This window comes from Armigeres subalbatus, chromosome 1, assembly GCF_024139115.2.
Source record: "Armigeres subalbatus isolate Guangzhou_Male chromosome 1, GZ_Asu_2, whole genome shotgun sequence".
Taxonomy (NCBI): domain Eukaryota; kingdom Metazoa; phylum Arthropoda; class Insecta; order Diptera; family Culicidae; genus Armigeres; species Armigeres subalbatus.
Window position 1 is genome coordinate 253,155,544 of NC_085139.1, and position 23,459 is coordinate 253,179,002.

Genomic DNA, 23,459 nt, shown 5'->3' on the forward strand with positions numbered 1-23,459 from the left:
GCTTCCATCGTCCGCTGAACTGACGTAGTCATCTCCTCCGCTGCCTTGACTTTCATTGCCTGTACTCTCAGCGCCATTCAGATGTTCCTCGTAGTGCTGCTTCCACCTTTCGATCACCACACGTTCGTCCGTCAAGATGTTCCCATCCTTATCCCGGCACATTTCGGCTCGCGGCACGAAGCCTTTGCGGGATGCGTTGAGCTTCTGATAGAACTTGCGTGTATCTTGAGAACGGCACAGCTGTTCCATCTCCTCGCACTCCGCTTCTTCCAGGCGGCGTTTCTTCTCCTGAAAAGGCGGGTCTGTTGTCTCCGCTTCCGTCTATAACGTCTCCACGTTCTGCCGGGTACCTTGCTGCAGCGCGACCGCCCGCGCTGCGTCCTTCTCCTCCAGAATCTGTCTGCACTCTTCGTCGAACCAATCGTTCCGTCGACTTCGACCCATATACCTGACGTTGTTCTCCGCTGCGTCGTTAATGGCTGCTTTGACTGTATTCCAGCAGTCCTCAAGAGGGGCCCCATCGAGCTCACCCTCTTCCGGCAACGCTGCCTCGAGATGCTGCGCGTATGCAGTGGCGACATCAGGTTGCTTCAGTCGCTCTAGGTCGTACCGCGGCGGTCGTCGGTACCGAACATTGTTGATGACGGATAGTTTTGGGCGCAGTTTAACCATCACCAGATAGTGGTCAGAGTCGATGTTAGCGCCACGATATGTCCTGACGTCGATAATGTCGGAGAAGTGCCGTCCGTCAATCAGAACGTGGTCGATTTGTGATTCTGTCTGCAGTGGCGATCTCCAGGTGTACCGATACGGGAGGCCGTGTTGGAAATAGGTGCTGCGAATGGCCATATTCTTGGAGGCGGCGAAATCAATTAGTCGTAGGCCGTTTTCGTTCGTCAGCCGGTGAGCGCTGAACTTTCCAATAGTCGGTCTAAACTCCTCCTCTTGGCCAACCTGAACGTTCAAATCTCCTATGATGATTTTGACGTCGTGGCTTGGGCAGCTGTCGTACTCACGTTCCAGCTGCGCGTAGAATGCGTCCTTATCATCATCAGTGCTTCCGGAGTGTGGGCTATGGACGTTGATTATGCTGAAGTTGAAGAACCGGCCTTTGATCCTCAACCTGCACATTCTCTCGTTGATCGGCCACCACCCGATCACGCGCCTTTGCATGTCGCCCATCACTATGAAAGCTGTTCCCAGCTCGTGTGTGTTGCCGCAGCTCTGGTAGATGGTAAGATGGTATGATTACCTCTAAACGTTCGCACCATTGATCCCTTCCAACAAACCTCCTGCAGCGCTACGATGCCGAATGCACGGTCCTTGAGCACATCGGCGAGTATGCGTGTGCTCCCGATGAAGTTGAGAGATTTGCAGTTCCACGAACCGAGTTTCCAATCGCTAGTCCCTTTTCGTCGCAGTGGTCTTCGCCGATGGTTCCGGTCCGTACTCTCTTGTTGATTGTTCGTTGCTTATGATTTTTAAAGGCTGGCTTGCAGGGCCTGACACCAAATCCCCTAAATTTCCGGAGGACCATTCCTCCTTATTTCCGGTGGACCATGGTGCACAGTTTCACTTAGAGTCCCTCGCTGGCACTCGGACGATGATCAGCCGCCCCTAACATGGAGAACAGACGCTGTTGTGAGCCGATCCTGACATGGAGAACAGACGCTCAATAAGATTTGAACCTCCGGAGAGGAGCAAACCCCCCCCTTCCCTGTCAGCATACGACCATAGTTCCCACCGGGGTTGGTTACCCGATCTTCCCTAAGGTTGCTCGTATCCCGGCCAGCACCGCGGGGAGGTAGGGATAGGAGTTGCTGGGTAAGAGGCTAAGGACCGCGAGATGGGGTCTATTTTATTCCTTCAGGTACGCGAAGTACCAATGGTACGCTTTACCCAGCATTTGCCGAAACCTCGTATGTAATCCGAATTCAGGATTGTAAATAGACAAAACATTATTTGCAATCACTTGTATTAATCAAAATCATAATAAAGAATTCTGCATATTTTGTATTTTGTTTTTGATTGTAATATTCAATACTATTTCAAGTGCGCAGAGTTTGGTACAAGACAGTGAATCTTTTTTTTCGTATTTTTTTCTTTTATATCGCTTGTTTCTGAAAATTGAAAAAAATTATTAAACAAAGGCGAGACCCAGCTACCACGTACAACAGATTTGGCATAGAAATGTTTATTATTTAATTTTTCACATCAAAATACATTTTAAAATTCCTTAACTGCGCAAAGTATGGTGCGTACACGGTACATGTTGGATAACAATTTTAACCTCAAAATGATTTTAGCGTTCCAAAATTACTCTTTGGTGGAAGATTCGAGAACAGATAAGGTTTTGTCCGGCATTTGTATGGGGGCCCGCCACTGTGCAGCTCGTCGAACACCACACAATATCGGCGTGCCTTCCCTCAGCCTTAATCTGGCCAGCTTGTGCGGGACGTTCCGATACTTCAAAATATCGATATTTGATTCGATACGATAATCGAATAATAGTATCGATATCACCGATATATTAGAATGAAAATATCGATATATCGGAAATAAAAACCCTGATTAATCCACCTAGCGGTGATGGTGCCTTTCTCGTGCATTATAAAAATAGTATTTTGGCCATTACTCTTGAGTCCATAATCCGATCTGGTATTTTGGCCATAACTTCCGAGCCTATAGTCCGATCTGACCAATTTTTAATAGGAAATAATGGGAGAGTATTCTGCGTCGAATGCAACTTGTTGCGAGTAAATCGGTTAAGGATAAGTACCTGAAAAATGAGTGACATTTTTTTGGGTGGGTGCGCACAGACACACACACATACACACACAGACATCACCTCAATTCGTCTAGCTGAGTCGATTGGTATATAACACTATGGGTCTCTTTTTATAGGAGGCCCTATAAAAAGTTAATTTTTGGAGCGAACATATAGCCTTTACGTATACTTTGTATACGAGGAAGGCAAAAATATTTAGAACATATTTGTTGTAGTTATTCGAATACTATCGTATTCCCGTATTACCCTTTTTACAATAATTATTAGAAATGAGTTTTTTTTCTATTACTTAATTTAATCTAATCTGCTTCTTCAGTGGCCAGTCCAAAAATCATCGGCGGCGACAGTCGTCGTAGTTTTAACTGGTAGCGGCGGTGTTTTCGACATGATACTGACCTCGCTATTTTTCGATCGTAAAAAAACAAGTTTCGAGATATTTGCTGAAATTCCACTGATAATTGTTCTATATTTCTTCTCGGGTTATTCTGATTTTTGACAACAGAATATTCTCTCTTCAGAGTTTTCACGAAAGTTTTTTTGAAGTTTAAATTTATTTTTCAAAAAAAATCAGATTTTTTGCGAGAAAATCCTATGAATTATTCTTAACTAATAAAAAGGAAATTATCTTTTTATTTCACCTGAAGTTCCCTTGTATTTTGTCAAAAAATTCTTTTCGATTTTAAAATTTACGCAAATTATTTTTTTTCGATTCTTTAAAATTTACGCAAAAATTTCCATCAGAAAAAAATCAAAATTTTCATCAGAAAACCCGTAGAAATACATATTTTAATAAAATTCGCTTCAATTCCTACATGGCATTATTTTGAAGGAATGTTTCTAAATTCATATTTCAACTAATCTCTCTTCCTTATTTCTAAAGTTAATTTCTCTAGTTTATCATAGAAACACGTCAAAAATATAATTGAATTCGCATAAGGATTCAAGGACCAGTGGCATGACAGATGTTTCACAACGGGGCGTCAATGCAAAGTGTCGAGTTGCAGAAATATATGTGATGGTAGCTCACATAATACGTGCTACCGAGAAAATACTCTGAACGTTTAAAAATACGGCATTTCAGATCCATTTTGAAGTCTTTCACAAAATACATTGCATTTATTATTTTTGTTACTTTGTTCTGATTCAAATTTCAATATATCGATATCGAAAACAAAAATATCGATATGACGATTCCGGCCTTCTACTGGAATCCTTTCGCCACCAAGCGCACCTTGTAACGAACCGGTTCGCCATGCTCGTCCGCCTTGGTTCGGAACCCCATTTCGACTTAAGCGGTACTACACCAGAAGGACGTCTCACCAATCGCCAAACTCTAGTGACCTTAATCCTTTACTGACCGCTTGTTGTCAGGAACATCGAAGATCAAACGCTCGGCATCATCTCGTATGCTGCGCCTCGGGATTTCCATTTCGAGGTTTAAAACACGGTCTGATTGCGAAGGGACCGCTCCGGTTTCGGTAACTCCATCTTCAAACTCGCCAGCTTGGCCACACGTCTGGCCAGGATTAACTGCTTTTTTTCTTTGTTCCAAAAGTGATAGGCGTTCGGCGCATAGCCGACCATAACAACAGGTTTGCTTTTAAGTCCCAATTTCTTTCTTTGTGACGCAACCAACCAAACGATTTGCAATTGAAATCACGTTATTTGCTCAGGTCTGACTTGTATCCAGTCTACATCTCAATACATACATCAATCATAAACCGGCATCACAAATGCTAATTGCATTAGATCAGTTTTAAATATGTGAAGTTGCATTTATATATATCAACTGTCAAACAACGATCTCTAAATCAGCATTACGAATGCAGCGATGCATTACTGACGCTTTATTTCAACAATCAACATATCAAAGTAATGAACCATTTATTCGGTCTTAAAAGTGCTCTTTTCTACTTCAAGTCAAGTGCTAGGGCTGTATATTTTACAAGCAAATATAACTTCATGGTTACTCGGGTAGTATCCGTAAATGGCTCTCGACACTGCTTTCTGAGAACACAAACATCACAAAAATCCAACTTATCTGCCTTCTTGGGAATACCTGTTGCCATGTCGTGCTTCATAAGTGTCTGCAAACTATTGCAAGTCGATGATGTCACAAATTACCGGTCGCAGCTCCACCCATGTTGGCCGCCACAGTATTGACACACAGATCATGCTCGTAAAAATCGCCCCACATGGAACATTCCGCAATCAGATCACCTTCGTGCTTCGCGAAAGCTTCGTTTTTCGTAAATGTGACATTCAGGTTCGCCTTTGCCATTTGCTCAACAGATAGTAGGTTCGCTCAAAGATTTGGTTAGGTACGAAGAGTACATCCTTCAGGTTGATTTGGATTCCTCCGTTAACGCCCTTAATCGTACCTTGGTGCCAGGAAATTTGAGATTGTTCATCTTTCGCCACCTTGATGACGACAGGTTGCTATAGCTTTGTGAGGTCGGTGAAACTGTGCTTCACATTTACAAGGTGGTCCGAGGCTCCAGAATCTTTGAAGGAAACCACATCTTGAAAGCGCATTACAGTCATGAAGGCCACCGCCTTACCTCCAGAAGCAACATTTGCTTCAGCAGGCTCACCTGTCTTCAACTCCACGCGACAGTCTTTGGCCTTCTTCTGACAGCGGTTGCACTTTTCAGCGAACTTACCGGGCTTCTACTATGATCCAAGAAATCCTAGGAATGCTGTAGGCATGAATCCGCTACCCGGTCAGTTTTCTTGAGCTCCTCCGCAAGAAAACGCTCGCAAAATCCAGCTTTTAATTTTTCAGCGCAGTAACCAATGGATCGAACGTTTCGGGAAGAGTAGCAAACATCGTTCCTCTTCAAGCTTCACTCCGGTCAGTTTCAGCTGCTGGATTAATTCTTCGAAGGTCTTGAGGAGATCATTCACGTACGAACCTTCGGCCATTCGCAGCTTCGCAAGTTGCTTCCTGACGAACGTCTGCGACGAGACAGACTTCTCTAAATTTCCTTGTCCTTGTCTGTCTTGAACTCAGATATATGCGGATACGGAAGCAGTAATTACCACAAGTCTAAAGGCGGATGTGTTTTATTGTCAAGGCGGTGTAGTCTCACGGGCATTTCGTAAACAAAAATACCGAAATTGTTGCATTATCTAAAGAATGACAAGAAGGACTTTGATTAAAAAGGAAGACCAACCTGAGATTAATGTCGAATTCGTTTTTAAACCTGGGTCAGTGCCAACCCGAACCCTGAATAAAAAAACGTTTTCAGTTCCATCTGTCATTGGATATGGTGGTGTGCGTGGCATCGTGTTTGTTTTGATTCGAAACATATGATCGACACCTTACCGGACTTGACCAGTGCACTGGCAGTTTGTGGGCCACAACGAATCAGATCATGATAAAAATGATCAAGTACGCGCTCTGATTTTCGCGAATTACGAAATTTACTTTTGGATGGATATATCTACCCCAGCTTCTCTATTCCTTTTCGCTTCTTCAGGAATTCCTCCGCAAGTTCTTGCAGGCATTTACTCGGAGTTTCTTTCCGGAATTCTTCCGGATGTTTCTTCAAGTATTCCTTCGGAAATTTCTTCAGGAATCTATTCAGAATTCCTCTTCTTCCTGAAGTTACGTTCGGAGCTCGGGAGTTCGTTGGGAAAGTTCCGAAGTTCCTTAAAAATTTCCTTCAGAAAATCTTTGGAACATTCCTTCAAGAATTCCTCCCAAAAATACTTCAAAACTTCTTCCGGGAGTTCCTTCAGTAAATCATTTGGAAATTCATTCATAAAATCCTACTCAAATTCATTTAGGAGTTCCTCCAGAAGTACCGTCAGGAATTCCTCCGGAAGTTACTCCAGAATTTCCTCCAGGTATTCCTCCGGTGGTTCCTCCAGGAATTTCTCCGGAAGTTCTTCCAAGAATTCGTCCGAAAGTTCCTCCAGAAATTGCTCCGGAAGTTGCTCCAGGAAATCTTCCGGAAGTACCTCCAGAGATTCCTCCAGGAATCCTTTCCTCCTTTCTCAGGAAGTTCCTCCAGGAATTCCTCCGGAAGTTCATACAGGAATCCCACCAGCTGTTCCTCCAGTTGTTGGAGGAGTTTTCGGAGCAATTCCTGCAAGAGCTTCCGAAAGAACATCCGGGAAAATTATTGGAGGAATATCCGAAGGAAGGAAGGAATTTCGGGAAAAATTTCCGGAGGAATTTCTGAAAGAACTTCCGCAGGAAATTCCGGAGAAATTTCTGGAAGGACTTCCGGAGGTACTTCTGAAGGATGTTCCGGAGGAATTCCTGGAGGAACTCCCGGAGGAATTCCTGAAGGAACTTCCGAAGAAATTTCTGGAGGGACTTCCGAAGGAACTTCTGGAGAAAGTTCCGGAGGAATTCCAGGGGGAAAATTCTGAAGGAACTTCCGGATGGATTTCTGAAGGAGCTTCCGGAGGAATTTCTGGAGAAATTAGCCGAAGCAAACAGCCTTTTTCAAGGCTCTAAGAGTTAAAAATAATGTTCTCCTTCAGTCGCTATCGCACGGATTAGAAGGCTCTTCAGTGGAAGGGCTGAGATACAGTCTACATCCCCTGCTGAGCCAACATGTGGTTTATTTCAGGCAGTCCTTCAGTGGGAAGGTTGCCACTGTCGAGGCTAATATTTCGTGATCGGACAGATACTTCCTGAATTTTTTTGATGATTCTTGTTCGAGGTAGATTTGATTTCTGTGTCGGTTTGATGAGAAGATTTTGCCAAGGAATGGTATGCAACACCGATTATTTATCCAAAAAGTTGATGTGAGAAATTTGGACATATTATGTATCTTAAAGGGGCATGGTCAAGTCAAGTCCTACGTCCACTTAGCGGTTATGTCACAGACACTACCCACTGTTCGTTTTTTTTCTCCTGATGATTATGCATCATAAACAATTCAGCATCAAGAACAATATTAAATTGATGTTTGAGTTTTTAAAAAGAGACATCAAAATTTGATTATTATAAAATATTATAAAATTGAATTATTTAATAATGGTTTTTTCTCCAAATAATCAAAATCAATCAACATAGAAAAAATAGTTTTCACTAAATTTGAAAAAATAAATAACTCTAAAACATTTCAGTGGACTCAATCTGGGGTCGCATCAAATGATGATACTAATAATGGTTAATTACATTTTCTTCATAACAACAAAATATGTGAGAGTTTTTAAATGCTAGGGGCGATGGATCCTGCGCACCCGAATGGTGGAAAGAGCCGATTTGAAAGATCTCTATTCTGAGCAATATCCAGTTATCGTCAACTGTTACCAAGTTAGATTTCGGACGACTTTAGAACAAAAGAGATTAATTTGTAGGGAGATTAAGAAGCTGTTTATCGTTTTATAAATCTCTGTTTTCTGTTTAAATTGTTTTTTTTTCTAATGTTTGGTTACGTTGTACAAGAAAAGGTTATAATATCTAATATCTAAATACACAACTTTCATTCGAAACCTCAGCTTGATGTATATTTTTTTAGCAGGCCGGTAGAACAGGTGTACCAAAAGTTCACGAGACGCCCCTGGGTTATAATTACCCTCAGCTGTATTTCAGCCCGTGAAAAACTTTATTTGCTAAGTTTTATTGGCGAAACGTTTGTTACTTGCTGAGAGAAAACTTAATTTAGACACAAAATCCATACATGTCGTACAAGTTTGCCATTCCAAATAAGACCAGTGGAATCTTCAATGTTTGTCATCCTTTCTCTAAAGCAGGGTCTTCTTTTCTGCATCAAACTCAAAAAGCTCTTTAGTTTAATACGATTGTTTGAAAAATTAGACGCTTAAGTTTATTAATTGCATTAGCACAAAAATTGCATCGCGATGCACCGATCCGAGCTGTGTAACTACCCCAACTGCTAACCGATAATTGCATTGGTTCACTGACCCTTTCGTTCCGATTTTCACGTTGCAAAGCTATGCATGCTCATAGCAGTAATTATGGTAATCAAATAAAGATTCAAAATAAATCGTTACGCAAGTATTGACGTACGTGGTGCACAATGCGAGTGCGCTATGCCGTCATTTGGGTTTGGGTGTGTGGATAATTTGATCGCAGATGACTGATCTGTTCGTCATTTACGGCTCTAGCACGCTGTAAGCTATTCGTTGGATTTTTTGTTTGGCTTCTATGCACTGTTGCCTCTACATGCGTAATTGTTTGATTTTTGCTTAGCTTTGAAAGCATATGAGACAGTCATGCGTATAGCAAGCGAGGCGGTACTCGATTGTGTTAATTTGCGAACATGGCAACTTAAATATTTCCTCGGGATTTGGTTTTGGAATTACCCTTTACATAGGCGGCAGTGGCCACCATCAAAGTAGAGGCGGAGAAACAAAAACAGGCGAAGCGAATCTTGATGATGATATGCTTGGAAAGCGAATCGAAGCAGGTAGATAGATTGAATCGAAAGTAGCAATGGGAAAACGTTCATATTTATGTCATAATGGATGCAAGACATATGTGTGTTGTAAATACTATTAGTAGGTAAATGATTTTATTTTAAATTTACGAAATAAGATAGGTTTGGCTTTTGTTGACAGAAGGTTTTCTATTTGTCTTGTTCAGATTTGACCACAACATTTTTTTGTATCACAGCATCTTCTTCTTTCTTTATTGGCATTACATCCCCCACTGGGACATTGCCGCCTCGCAGCTGTATGATGTTCATTTTCTTCTTTTCAAACACGTGTCTACCCAATTTTAAGCGATTTCTGTTAGAAACGTCTCCTTTTGATCGCTAAACAGTTTTTGCTACTGAGTTTTGCCTACGAGAAATGGCGGTGGGTTATGATCTATGTATGAAAAGGTTTGTTTGCCTGCTGTCACATGTGCCTATTCTTTTAGTTTCTATAAACAAACAAAACTAATAATTCATTCATCATGCTCATGTTCATAATCAAAACTAATAATGCATTCCTTTTTTCTGATCCATTCCCGCAGGGCAAAGTATACCTCTTCGACAAAGTCTTCAAACCGAACGCCACACAGGAAAAGGTCTACAATGAGGCGGCCAAGTCGATCGTCAGCGACGTGCTGGCCGGGTACAACGGGACGATCTTCGCCTACGGTCAGACTTCGTCCGGCAAGACGCACACAATGGAGGGCGTGATCGGCGACCCCGGCAAGCAGGGTATCATTCCACGTATCGTCAACGACATCTTCAACCACATCTACAGCATGGAGGTGAATCTTGAGTTCCACATCAAAGTGTCCTACTACGAAATCTACATGGACAAAATTCGGGACCTGCTGGACGTGTCCAAGGTGAACCTGAGCGTACACGAGGACAAAAACCGAGTGCCGTACGTCAAAGGCGCCACGGAACGGTTCGTGTCCAGTCCGGAGGATGTGTTCGAAGTCATCGAAGAGGGTAAATCCAACCGGCACATAGCCGTGACGAACATGAACGAACACTCGTCCCGATCGCACTCGGTGTTCCTCATCAACGTCAAACAGGAAAATCTCGAAAATCAAAAGAAACTTTCCGGCAAGCTGTACTTGGTGGATTTGGCTGGTTCCGAGAAGGTCTCGAAAACCGGCGCCGAGGGTACGGTGCTAGACGAGGCGAAAAACATCAACAAATCGCTCTCGGCCCTAGGTAATGTGATATCGGCGCTGGCCGACGGCAACAAAACTCACATCCCGTATCGTGACTCGAAGCTGACGCGAATTCTGCAGGAATCGCTCGGTGGTAATGCACGCACCACCATCGTCATCTGCTGTTCCCCGGCCAGCTTCAACGAGGCGGAAACCAAATCGACGCTGGACTTCGGACGAAGGTAAGTCACATATTCAATTTGCGATAACCCGTTGATTAAATTGACCTTTATTTCCTCCATTCGCAGAGCCAAGACCGTTAAGAACGTGGTCTGCGTGAACGAGGAACTGACGGCCGAAGAATGGAAACGACGGTACGAGCGGGAAAAGGAAAAGAATGGCCGACTGAAAGGTAAGGTGGAGAAATTGGAAGCGGAACTGGCGAGATGGCGGGCAGGCGAAACAGTTAACGTGGACGAACAGCTTGATCTGCAGGACGTTATGGAAGCCAGCACACCAAACGTGGAAGTCCTGTTAGAAAAACCTCCCGATCTTCCGGTTCCTGCTACCCCAAGCGGCCTAGCAATGGTGGGCTCGATCACGGCGGACGAGCGAACAGCCCTGGAACAGGAACGAGAACGTCTCTACCAGCAGCTGGATGACAAGGATGAGGAAATCAACCAGCAGTCACAGTACGTTGAGAAGCTGAAGGAGCAAATCATGGACCAGGAAGAGTTGATCGCCAACACCCGAAGGGATTACGAGAACCTACAGGCAGAAATGACCCGCATCCAGCAGGAAAACGAAAGCGCAAAGGAAGAAGTTAAGGAAGTTCTCCAGGCCCTCGAAGAACTGGCTGTGAACTACGATCAAAAATCGCAGGAAATCGAATCCAAAAATAAGGAAATCGATTCGGTCAACGACGAACTACTGCAGAAGCAGACCTCGCTAAACAGCGCCCAGTCGGAGCTGCAGCAACTGAAGGACATGTCTGCGCACCAAAAGAAGCGAATCAACGAGATGTTGAGCAATTTGTTGCGAGATCTCTCGGAAGTCGGACAAGCGTTGGCAGCCGATCAGAATGAAATGAAGCTTAACGTGGAGGCATCTGCTGGAAAACTAGAGGAAGAATTCACCGTAGCCCGGTTATACATCAGCAAGATGAAATCCGAAGCGAAGAACGTTTCGCAACGGTGTTCCAATCTGGAGAACCTCCAGCAGGAAGCCAACAAGAAGGTGGGTGACTACGAGAAGGATTTGAGCGAGTGCCGACTGCTGATCTCGCAACACGAGGCTCGCATGAAGTCACTTCAGGAGTCGATGCGGGAGGCGGAGAACAAGAAGCGAACGCTGGAGGAAAACGTGGACGCCCTGCGGGAAGAATGCGCCAAGCTTAAGGCCGCCGAGCAGGTGTCGGCAGTGAATGCCGAGGAGAAACAGAAGGCTGACCAGCTGAAGGCTGCATTCGAGAACCAGATGGACCAACTGCGGGATGCCCACACGAAACAGGTGGCGACACTTCGTGATGAGATTTCCGAGAAGCAGGAATTCATCAACGAACTGAAGGAGTTAGTATTTTTGTACTAGATGTTCGACCCTTTCCCAATGATTTGTTTTAATTGAATGTCTTCTTCGTTTCAGCACCAACCAGAAGCTATCGCTTGCCCACCAGCAGATGACGGCCGACTACGAGAAGCTGCGACAGGAGGAAGCCGAGAAGTCCGCCAAACTGCAGGAACTAATGTCAGTACCCTACTCATTAAGCTCTACCATTGAATCTACTAACCATCATCCCCAACAAACTAACAACAAACTCGCGTCGTCTCCCGTGTCGAAGAAATCTCCTTCGTCTCCCAGCGATGGCCACTTCGACTTTGGCAACTTGCGCCGTTCCGGTGCGACGCACTGTCGGAGGCCATCGTTGGCAGCGGCCGTCGTTGACCACGACTCGGTCCACGACCGCAGCGATAACGAAGACGACGATAACAACGCCTGCAATCGGGATCAGCTTGATCGGGACGAACAGAATCTGTTGTTTCAGCGCCGGCTGAAGCTGTCCAAGTTGCACAAAAATTTGCTCAATCGTAGAAACCAAACGGGGATGGGAACTGGCGGCGGCAGTCCCACGATCAACAGCTACCGGCAGTTGATCGAGGAACTGGAGCGCGAGGAACGCGAACGCGAAGAAATGGCTAATGGAAGTGGCGGCACCAATAAGATCAAGGGCAAAAGTTTGATGTCGTGCCTGGCATCGACGATTCCGTTGGCGCTTCCGACGTTGCAGTTGCACCTGCTGCTGTCGCTGACGATGGTTCTGCTGACCCATCGTTGTCCGCAGTACTTGATTATTCTGTAATGTGGGTAAAATTAGGGGTACACCACTGGGGGTTATTGGGAGTCGAACGGACCGCTCCTGTCGCTTTCCTCGCTCGAAGTGGAAAGTTTGTCGCAGTGATGGGGTTCCTTGTTCGGCGTGTTGTCACATAGCGACTGAGAAAGGTGGCAAGTAATTTTTCTCTTGGATGTAAAGGAGCATTTCCTAATTCAAGACGAATCGAACTGACTGTAAATTTGGGGTTTTGGGTTTATTCGAATGTTCTATTTTTGTACATCAAAATTGTGTACATAAAATTGGTAGCAATTAGCTAACGTTGTTGATTAGTGATTACGTAAACAATGTTTAACATTATTAGCGAATAAACATTAATGTTGATGGCTTAATTCTACTTGTAGTCGATAAGTGCCTTTCTGTATGGTTTTGAAATCTTTTTATTTTCTGTCGGTTTTAATGTTAATCGATTTGTGGGAATTACGGTGAAATCCAGAGCAATCGGTCATTCTTTGTAGTTTTTCTACCAGTGATTTTTATTTTTATACAATAAATATTGTAAAATTTTGACGAATCTTCTATATTAGCAAATTTTTAATTTTTGAACGACAGTTTCTCCGAATCAACATTATTTTTTGTAGTTTAACGAAAAATGTCTTTAAATCAGTCAAAATGGGGTTCCGAAACATCATGTTGGGTGATTCTTCACATAGTTGCATGGCTATACTAATGCGATTTGAAATTCTTACATCGATCGCAAATACCTACAAAGCAATAATCGAAACCACCTTCAACAGCTAGGTAGGTATCGTTGCAATCAGAAGCCTTTGTTCTTGCTCCACGTGCCTCTAATAAGGTTTTTTTTCGAGGATTTTTTTGTTTTTTTTTTCATCAGCGCATGCACCCTTTCCTGCTACGTACACCGGTGGATACATTGGCGTAACTAGGCCAGATGCCTAAGGGGAGCTATAGCCTCTTTATCTATTTAATCTATTTTGAGCTCCTTTCCAAAAAATTTTGGACATTTTACTACCTCATTGTTATCTAAGAAGTGGTAAGGTAATACTTAAATTCGGTCCAACCACCTTAGGCAATTGTGGATCAATCACACTCATCCATATTCTCTTTTCTCAAGCACGTGCTTTCTGTTGTAGCCCACAGTATCGAAGTGTGTTTGTTTACCAGCCGATGATTGCTACAACGACTCAAATTGATAGCGTATGGTTATTGCATTTAAGTGTAGTAGCGCTCGGCTTTGTCCAGCATACTCAAAGGACAATATGTGACGGATCGCTTTCTGGTTCCCACCGGTAGGCAGTGGATATTTTTTACATATTCCATAAATATTATATTTATCTAAAATGAAAAAAAAAACAACATTTCACCAGGGATCCCGACGGGAATCCTCCAAGGATTCCGATGAGAAATTTTTAGTGATTCCGACAGGAATGTTCCAGGGATTCCGACGGGAATCTCCGGAGTTTTCGACGGGAATCCTCCAAGCATACCGAAGGAAACCTCCAGGGATTCTGAAGGCAATCCATCCAAGGGAATATTTCAGAAATTCCAATGGAATGGTTTCAATGCTTCCGGCATGAACATTCCATTGAGAATCTTCTAGAGATCCTCCATCTTCCAGGAATTCCAACGAGAATGTTCCAGAGATTTTGTTGAGAATCCTTAAGGAATTCCAACGTGAATGTTCCAGGTATTTCGGAAATGTTCGAGGGATATAGAAGCAAATCGTAGAAGGATTCCAAAGCAATCTGTTGAAGGATCCCAAAGCCAATCGTCGAGGGACTTCGAAATAATCATCTAGGGATTCAGAAATGAATCTTCCAGTGATTTCCAAGGGTTTCGCTCAGCGATACTGAAAGGAATCCAGTGTGGATTCCGGTTGGAATACTTTAATGATTCTGGAAGTAATTCTTCAGAGATCTTCAGAAAGAATTCTTCTCGGATTATGATGGGTATTCCTCTCGGATTCTAATGAGAGTCGGATGCTGATGGGAATTGTGGAGATTATGATGCTGCTGGGCAAGCGGAATTATGCTGGAAAACTGTTATTGATGGTGATGGATGACCACATGTCTTTGACTGCTGGCGAAGTACCACGATTACTTTGTTTGATATTTTCTCATAAATGAGAAACAAGCTCATTTGTCTTGATATTTGATTATGATAGGGTGGATATGGGAGATAACACTGTTGTCTTCAAACTTTTGCAGTTCATTATAATGCCACATGTTAAAAATTGATATCACTTTTTTTTATTCTTTGCTAGTAGCAGACCCGACGAACTTCGTTTCGCCTAAAATTGATTTATTCTCTGATTAAATCTCGAGTTATGCAAAAATTTCTGTTTCTTTTGTATGGAAGCCCCCTTTTCAAGAAGGTGGAGGGGTTCCAAATCGCCACAGAAACATATCTTACCTCACTTGTCATAAGACGAGTTTGTACCATCCCATTTAATTCCACCACTTGATTGTACCTTGTCAGATACGTATTTCGACCTCAACAGTAAGGTCGTCTTCAGTGTCTCGTGCTTGACTCGACTTTGGAATAAGGAATCTTCTAGAAGCAATAGACTACGTTTGCTTATTGGTTCACGAAATGAAAATTTGCCATCGAATACGTCTATCAAATTCTGGATTTGTTCACTAGAATTGCTAAGCATGTGTCAACTGAAGCAATACGAGAAAACATTTTTTTTCTATTCCATTTATTTGGTAGGCTCAGATGTCATAAAAACAATTCAGCGGACCCAGAAATTGATAATATGTGATTTTTTGGTTTTCAGTTGCCGTACTTTTACATAGAAAACATTTATTCTTGTTTCCGCTATAAAAAATGTTCCCCCTTCGATTCGAGAAATGTAGGGATGACGGGATCACGTCCATGTACACGCCACGCACGATTGTATGTCATACCCCAGAAACCCATTGCCTAGAAAGTGATTCCCCAGAAATTAATTCCCCTGAATGCACTATTCCCCAGAATACCACAATCCCCAGAAAGACATTCCCCAGAATGCCCCCATCCACCGAAAGACATTCCCCAGCATACCATACCCCAGAATGCACCATTTCCTAGATTTGACTAAATACCACAAAAAAAGTTCGTATTAATAGGGTTAGGCGGGGCAAGATGGATCACGGGGTAAGATGGGTCAGGGCCGTTTTTGGGCATCGTGTACATTTTAATGTGGTGATTATGACTTTGTAGGAGGAATAATTTGGTTCTGCTTTATTATCACTCGATTTGATGATAAAATTTTATTTTGGTAGAGTATGGCAAGGTAAAATATTTTTCATCATTGTTTCTTATGCGAAAACACACTTTCTACAAAATGTGTAATCTCGTCGAGCAATGTGAAATTTAAACATTAGTAACATAGTGACATAGTAACATAGTGAACGTATTATAAGTAATGTAGGTGATGTTAAACTAACTGCGTTGAAATAAATAAATTTGATCGAAAATTAGACATTCTAACGTGAACTTACAAATGGGGCAAGATGGGTCAGCGCATACTGAAGGGCATAGTTCGTATTCAAAACATATTTTCCATTGTTGGTTTAATCATTTTAAGGTTACTTTTGACATAATGATGTTAATTTGTTTATTGAAAATGTCTATTTTTTGTTTTAAAAAAGCTATACTTAAACGGCCTGTTTTCATAAGAATTTGCAGACATTTTTTAATGTAGAGCCATTTCTTCATCCAAGGCTTAAACATTATTTTTATTCAATATAATCATTGACAATAAAGCTATCTATCTGTGTGTAATTCAATATTGGGAATAAAAACAATATTAATTACAGTATTTAAAGGTGACCCATCTTGCCCCGCTGTTTGACCCATCTTACCCCGCCATTTTTTGATTGACAGAAAAATAGACTTCTACTTTAATGACTCGAAATGGAATAAAAAGTGAAGTTTTTGGTATTTCATACCCCTGGCTTACAGATTATGAGCTATTTTTATAGACCCATGTTGAAAAGTTAAATTAACATGTTTCCGTTTTGAGATATTCAAGTTTTTTCCTTAGGCGACCCATCTTGCCCCATCATACCCTACTAAATATGAACGGGGCTACTCGTTTGGCATAATACCGTTTGGTATAAGTGCGTTTGGCATAATGCCATTCGGCATGATCTGCTCATTAGATGATCTACTCATTAGATTTCTGCCAACCAAATGCGTGCATGCTTTCTCGTTATAAAGAGAAATCGTGAGCTTTACAAGATGGAATCATCAGGTTATTTATCTTATTCGGTTCGTATGCGTAGAAAAGAAATCATATACATTTCGACTCTTGCGATCTTTTAAAAAATGGATCATCTAGTCTTCTGCCTTCTTTCGGAAAAGGCATACTTTTGAAGCGATCATTTACTCTTTTGCCCTTTTCAGGGCAAATGCATGCTTCTAAAGAAGTCATCTACTATTTTGCCTGTTTTAGGGCAAATGCATACTTTTAAAGAAGGAGTAATCTACTCTTTTGCTTCATCCCGGGCAAATGCGTACTTTTTAAAGAAGGAGTCATCTACTATTTTGCCTTATTCCGGGCAAATGCATACTTTTAAAGAAGGAGTTATCGTACTATCGTACTATTACGCGTACTTTAAAAAAATGAGTCATTTACTCTTTTGCCTTTTTCCGGGCAAATGCATACTTTTGAAGAAGTAATTATCTACTCGTTTGCCTTTTTTCCATGCAAACGCATACTTTTAAAGAAGGAGTTATCTACTCTTTGGCATTATCTCGGGCAAAAGCGTACTTTAAAAAATTAGGCATTTATTTTTTTTAACTTTTCCGGGCAAATGCATACCTTTGAAGAAGTAGTTATCTGCTCGTTTGACTTTTTCTGGGCAAACGCATACTTTTAAAGAAGGAGTTATCTACTTCTAAGAATGGAAATCATATATTCTTACGACCCATTGCATTTGATACTTTTGTCAACGATTATGCCAAATGTTCATTATGCCAAATGGCCTCGAGGTACCCAACAAATTATGCCAAACGGCCTTTAGACATTTAAGTCGTTATGCCAAATGGCATTATGCCAAACGGTTTTATGCCAAACGGCATTATGCCATATGGTCTTCCATAATGAATTATATGCTCCTTCGTATTATATGTGAGCCTTAACAAACAAATCAAATGGGCTCCATTTCGGGCAAATGCGTGATTCAAAAGAAGGCAGCATATGTCGTTTTGCCTTTTCCGGGCAAATGCGTGCTTCAATATAAGTATTTTTAATAGTATTTTTAAATAGTAAAATATAGTATCTGGTATTTCTAATTTATAGAAATGACAGCGAAAGACATAGTTTTTTAGACTGATACCTTTTTCTGGGGAACGGGTCATTCTGGGTTTTTGGTTTCTGGGGAATGGGTCATTCTGGGGATTTCTTTTCGGGGAGATAGTACATTTTGGGGAATATCATTCTAGAGAATTGGTCGTTCTGGGAAATGCCATTCTGGGGAACTGATTCTGGGGATTGGTATTGGCATTGACCTACAACCGCCACGCACACCTGTGTACGCGTCGAAACAAAGCCTTTTTTTCCCGTTCCACATTCTTCACTTTACCATACTTCCCCAGCATAGTAGCAAGTTCGTGATCAGTAACTTCGGGTGGTAAGTCGTTCACTCGCACATACTGGATGTATTCACTCGCAGGAAACATGCATACAGCATCCATTTGCATAGTGAAAAAATAATGCGTCCGAATTAGAAGTCAATGCATACAGCATTGCTTCTTCCAATTTGAACTTAATGAATACGGACTTCTCCTGTGCTATTCTGTAAACAGCATCGATTTGGCTTCGATCCATGTCCATCATCTTCACGAAATGGACAATTTCGCTCATATTTGGCTTCTCACTGCCAAGCGGGAAACTGAATTCAATTGTGTTTTGTATTTCACACATCGCAACGGTAAAAACGACCGACTGGCTTGCGAGAAGAACAATGTACTGACGAGAAATGGTTACCAGATCGTTAAACCTAAAAAATATACCTGAGGTTGTCAAATTGCTTTCACGGTATGGAAATTTTGAAGATTGTCGTTATGTTTTTTACAAAGTCGGCGTTGATTGGACATAGCAGTTGCAGAATCAACATGGCCCGTTGAATTGCAGTACAGAGAGTTTGTCCATAGTATATCTTTGTATTGTGAACCTTAACTGTATTCTTAATAGTATTGTAATTAGGGGAAAAGACGGCTTTGGCAGGTTTTGTTCTATTATTGTCAGGGGGGTTTTTGTCGACCAAATTTTATGAAATGTGGCCACAATATTATTTGATATGCAAAGAATGTTTATTTATTTATTAACACCGTCTTCGATAAAACAATCGTACAGACTGAACTTAAATATTAATTCTACTTATTCTATTTTTAAAAACATTTTTGGAGATGTTGAAGTCAAATTCGTTACAAATTACATTAAAAGCACGGATACAGGAGTCTAGTGGGTTGTTGTAACCATAGTTTGTTCGGTGATATGGAACAGCTAGTAAGGAAGAATGCCTTAGTATTCGAGGGGGAATATACAGCGGAGTTTGTTCAAGTAGTGTAGGGCAGTCAATATTTCCTTGTATTATATCATACACAAATAATCGCTGCATTTTCACACGTCTGGCAGATAAGGACTCCAAATTTATGAGTTGACATCGTTCAGAGTATGGAGGAAGGTTGTCTGGGTCATTCCAAGGCAGGATCCTTAACGCAAAGCGGACAAACTTCTTCTGTACTCGCTCTATGGTTATCATGTGTGCTACATAGTATGGTGACCAAACCGGTGCAGCATACTCTAAGATGCTTCGCACTAACGAACAATACAACGTCTTCAGGGCATAAATATCGGTGAATTCGAAAGCGTGCCGTCGAATAAATCCAAGCACAGAGAATGCTTTGGAAGCAGTGATCGCCACATGCTCGGTAAACCGTAGTTTTGCATCAATGGTCACTCCAAGATCACTTATTGATGCTACACGTTCAAGTGGTTCGGTTTCAACGTAATACTGGTGAATAATCTGACTGTTAGAGCGAGAGAAAGATATAACCTTGCATTTCTTGCTATTGATGCGCATACCGTTATCGCTGCACCAAATTAACATGGAGTTGACGTCATTTTGCATGATCGCACAATCAGCCGGAGAGCGTACGATGCGATAAAATTTGAGGTCATCGGCGAATGATAATTTTGACGAAGTAAGAAGCACACAGAGATCATTCACATAGATGTTGAAGATCAGTGCTCCAAGAACACTCCCTTGAGGTACCCCAGACGTAATGTCGAAGAATCGAGATCGTGTTGAGTTAACCACAACGTATGCACTACGACTAGATAAATATGAAGCTATCCACTCCGTTATCCATCTCGGGAAGCCAATATGCTCCAATTTCTCGATGACAAGATAGTGCGGTACGGTATTGAAGGCTTTAGCGAAATCCACATATATCGCATCGATTTGCCTTTCCTTCTCCATCTCACGTGACAATGCCGAAACGTAACACATCAGGTTCGTCGTTGTTGATCGATTCTTCATGAACCCATATTGAGAATCAGATATAATAGGTGATGCAACAGTGTATAGCACATTATGTATCAGCTTCTCAAACACTTTGCTTAGGCAACACAGGATGGAAACACCACGATAGTTAGACACTTGGTTTAAATTACCGGATTTGTGAATTGGAACTAGCTGTTTCCATGCCAGCGGAAAGGTTTTCTCGTGTAATGACCTATTGAACAACATAGCCATAAGCTTTACTAGTTCCATGGAGCAGTTTTTGAGGAATGATGGTGGTATATTGTCCGTCCCAGGTCCCTTAGTGGTGTCAAGCTCATCGATGGCTCTCAGTACCTCATCGGGAGAAAACTGAATAATAGGCAAGTCAATGCTGTGCGCGCAGATATGACTAAAGCAATTGTAACGAGGTATGGGTGACACCTTGCTAAACACACTCTCGAAGAACGTAGCGAAAAGATTAGCAGCTTCTTCATTGGAACTAGCTCGAGTTTCGTTGTAGCTTACGTTGTACGTGGGACGACCAGATGATTTTCGCTTTTTCACGAAATCCCAAAATCTTGAAGGATTTTCCTTCACATTAGCTTGGATACTGGATAGGTAATCCTCATACGTTGATAGAAGAGTTGCTTTGTACGTTGATTCCATATCACGGAGAATATTACTGTCTCTTTCGGATTTCGAGAGGAAGAATCGGCACCGAGCCTTCCTAAGCCTGTTGCGAAGACATCGTAACTCAGAGATCCACCATGGTTGGTTGTATGTCGAATTAGTTTTTCGTCTCTTACGTGGTACGAGGTCGTTACAAATTGCAAACAGTTTGTCGTAAAATGCTGATAAGGCATCATCGATTGATCCAAAGTCTTGAAGAGAATCCCATTCAACGCTGGCGAATGCTGTTCTCAGCTTAGTGTAATCACACGTGTTGAAATCGTATCCTGCGCTGCCGTCATTTACATTTCGTACGAAAAAACTGCAGACGCTTGCATCAAAAAGCAAAACGAATGGCTTGTGGTGTGTATCAATGGGTAGCAATGATGAGGGTGGTTCGACTAAATCTAGGTACTCTGGTAAACTTACAAACGCAAGATTAAGCAGCCTTCCATTCAAGTTCAACACATTGTTAATTTGACGTAGGTCGTTGGCGAACATGGTCTCGATGAGAGATTGCTCGTTGTCAGAGGCGATGTTGTACTGAATGTAACCATTCACCTCATCATCAAACTTCCACCGCAAATTCCGGAGGTTAAAATCGCCCAAGGATAAAGCCAGATCGTCTTTGGATGCGCAGGCCATTATATGCTGCATTGCGTTGGCATGAGTGGAATATAACTCAGAGTGAAAGTTGGGAGGAAGATAAATAGCGATAAATTCACACGAACTACTATTTGCTCTATTCGAACACAGTCGGAAAGTGGAATTTCCTCACAGGGAAATTGTCGTTTTACAGCAACTAACACGCCTCCTCCCCGAGAAAGCTGGCTACTTTTTGGGTTACGGTCGCAGCGGAAAAAGGCATACTTATCGGATATTTCGTCACTTTTAATATCTTCACGGAGCCAAGTTTCCGTAAAGACGAGCACATCGTAATCACTACTAGTTAGAAGCAAGCGAAGATTAGCAATTTTCGTGCGCAAGTCTCTCACGTTTTGGTAGTAAACCAACAGATTGCGATGATCTTCAATTCCTTCATGACCCACTTTGGTGGACATACGAGCAGGTTCACTTGATCTGGGCGCGTAGCGATGGCGCAGCGTGATGAAGAACAGGGATCGAGTGAAGTTTGCCTGTTGGAATCAGTGGATTTTAACGGAAGGGGTCTGGTCATTGGGCGTGAATACTTGCCTGCTAGGGAGGGTTGGAATGTTGGAGGAAGAATTCCAACTCGGTTGGAATGTTTAGGCCAAATTTTAGCATAATCAGCTATAAAAAATACCCCCGGACAATAATAGAACAAAACCTGTCAAAGCCGTAATCCCCCCTATATTCACGCTTTTCATTTATTGTTGTTTTAATGTGGTATTGTGAATAGTATTGCAATTGTTATTATTTAGATTCGTTACAAAAGTTTTTGAACAACCATCGTTGGGGCTAAATTCAAGCCTGATGATGTTAAATTATCAAATAAACAAATAAATACCAAAAACACGAAGCATCTCATAAACAGGATCAGAAGCAGTATTCCGAAAATGAATGTGGCAGAGCCGTACAACAGCGATCATGTCATACCAGCAAGACTAAGCTGCGCCGCACGGCGAACCACAGACCTATGCTAATATTCATTAGTCTACGTTTGAAGACTAAGGACAACTTTTTGTATAAGATATATCAGATTGAACTGTACTTCTTTGTAGTTTTATTCCCGAGTCGTTCTTTTCATTCCGGTTTTTTAGTTGCCACTCGTTAGAAACAAAATCTGTTTACTTCATTGCAGGAATCATTTTAAATGAATAAAAAAAAATTGGGATGTGGTGCAGGGAATGGGTTTCGGGGGAATGTTTCATTCTGGGGAAGGGTTTATTCTCGGGAGTGGTTTTCTGGGGAATGGGGATTTTTTTTTTATTTTGTGTCTACATCAAATAGGTAGTCATGCCAAATGACCCTTAGACATTTAAACTAGTTAGCCATATGGAAGCCATATGGGCTACCCCCTCTAAGACAGTGGCCGGAGCAGTAAAAAACATGTTGCTAAGGAAATTCACTTCGATGTGTCTTGTCAATCAAGGTTGTTATCGATCATTTAGTAATCTGCCTTCGATCATTTAGTAGTTTGGCAATAACTCATTCCAGAGGCTAAATTTCAAAATGTGTTGTATGGTGGACTTCTAGTGCAAAGGTTTATCTACAAATCTGCCTAACAGTTCGTTGTTTAAATTTCAATAATAACGGAGCTGTAGCGCTAGTAGCAGTAACTTAGACTAAAAAATTGCATATTTTGTTATCATTTAGTATAAGTATGACAACTAGCACCGTAACTCCTTTAATAGTGTTAACAAGAGTTGTAGAAAACCCTTCGCACTAAAAGTCCACCATACAATACATTTTGAAATAAGTCTTCTGGATTGCGTTAATAGTCAATGCGAACAATGTCAATAGTTCAAGAGTCGGGGGCTACTTCGATGAGCTGATGAGTACCGGTACGAACCACAAACTAGCGTTGGTAGGATTATTCCTGGTTGGCTAAAATCCTCCGGATGAGGTTGCCGGAAAATTATGAGGCTATGATAATGGTCCTCGATGTGTCCGGTGCGGCACTTATAG

At 42.0% G+C, this 23,459-nt stretch overlaps 1 protein-coding gene across 3 annotated transcripts in view; it reads left to right on the forward strand.

The window, feature by feature from the left end:
- The window catches only part of LOC134206730 (kinesin heavy chain-like), an 84,989-nt gene that overhangs the window by 39,215 nt on the left and 22,315 nt on the right, over positions 1–23,459 (forward strand). For all 3 annotated transcript variants that reach the window (XM_062682454.1, XM_062682455.1, XM_062682456.1), the window contains exons 3-5: positions 9,735–10,573; positions 10,640–11,899; positions 11,973–12,074. In XM_062682454.1, the coding sequence (XP_062538438.1) occupies positions 9,735–10,573; positions 10,640–11,899; positions 11,973–12,074 (2,201 nt within the window). The remainder of the gene's footprint in view (positions 1–9,734; positions 10,574–10,639; positions 11,900–11,972; positions 12,075–23,459) is intronic.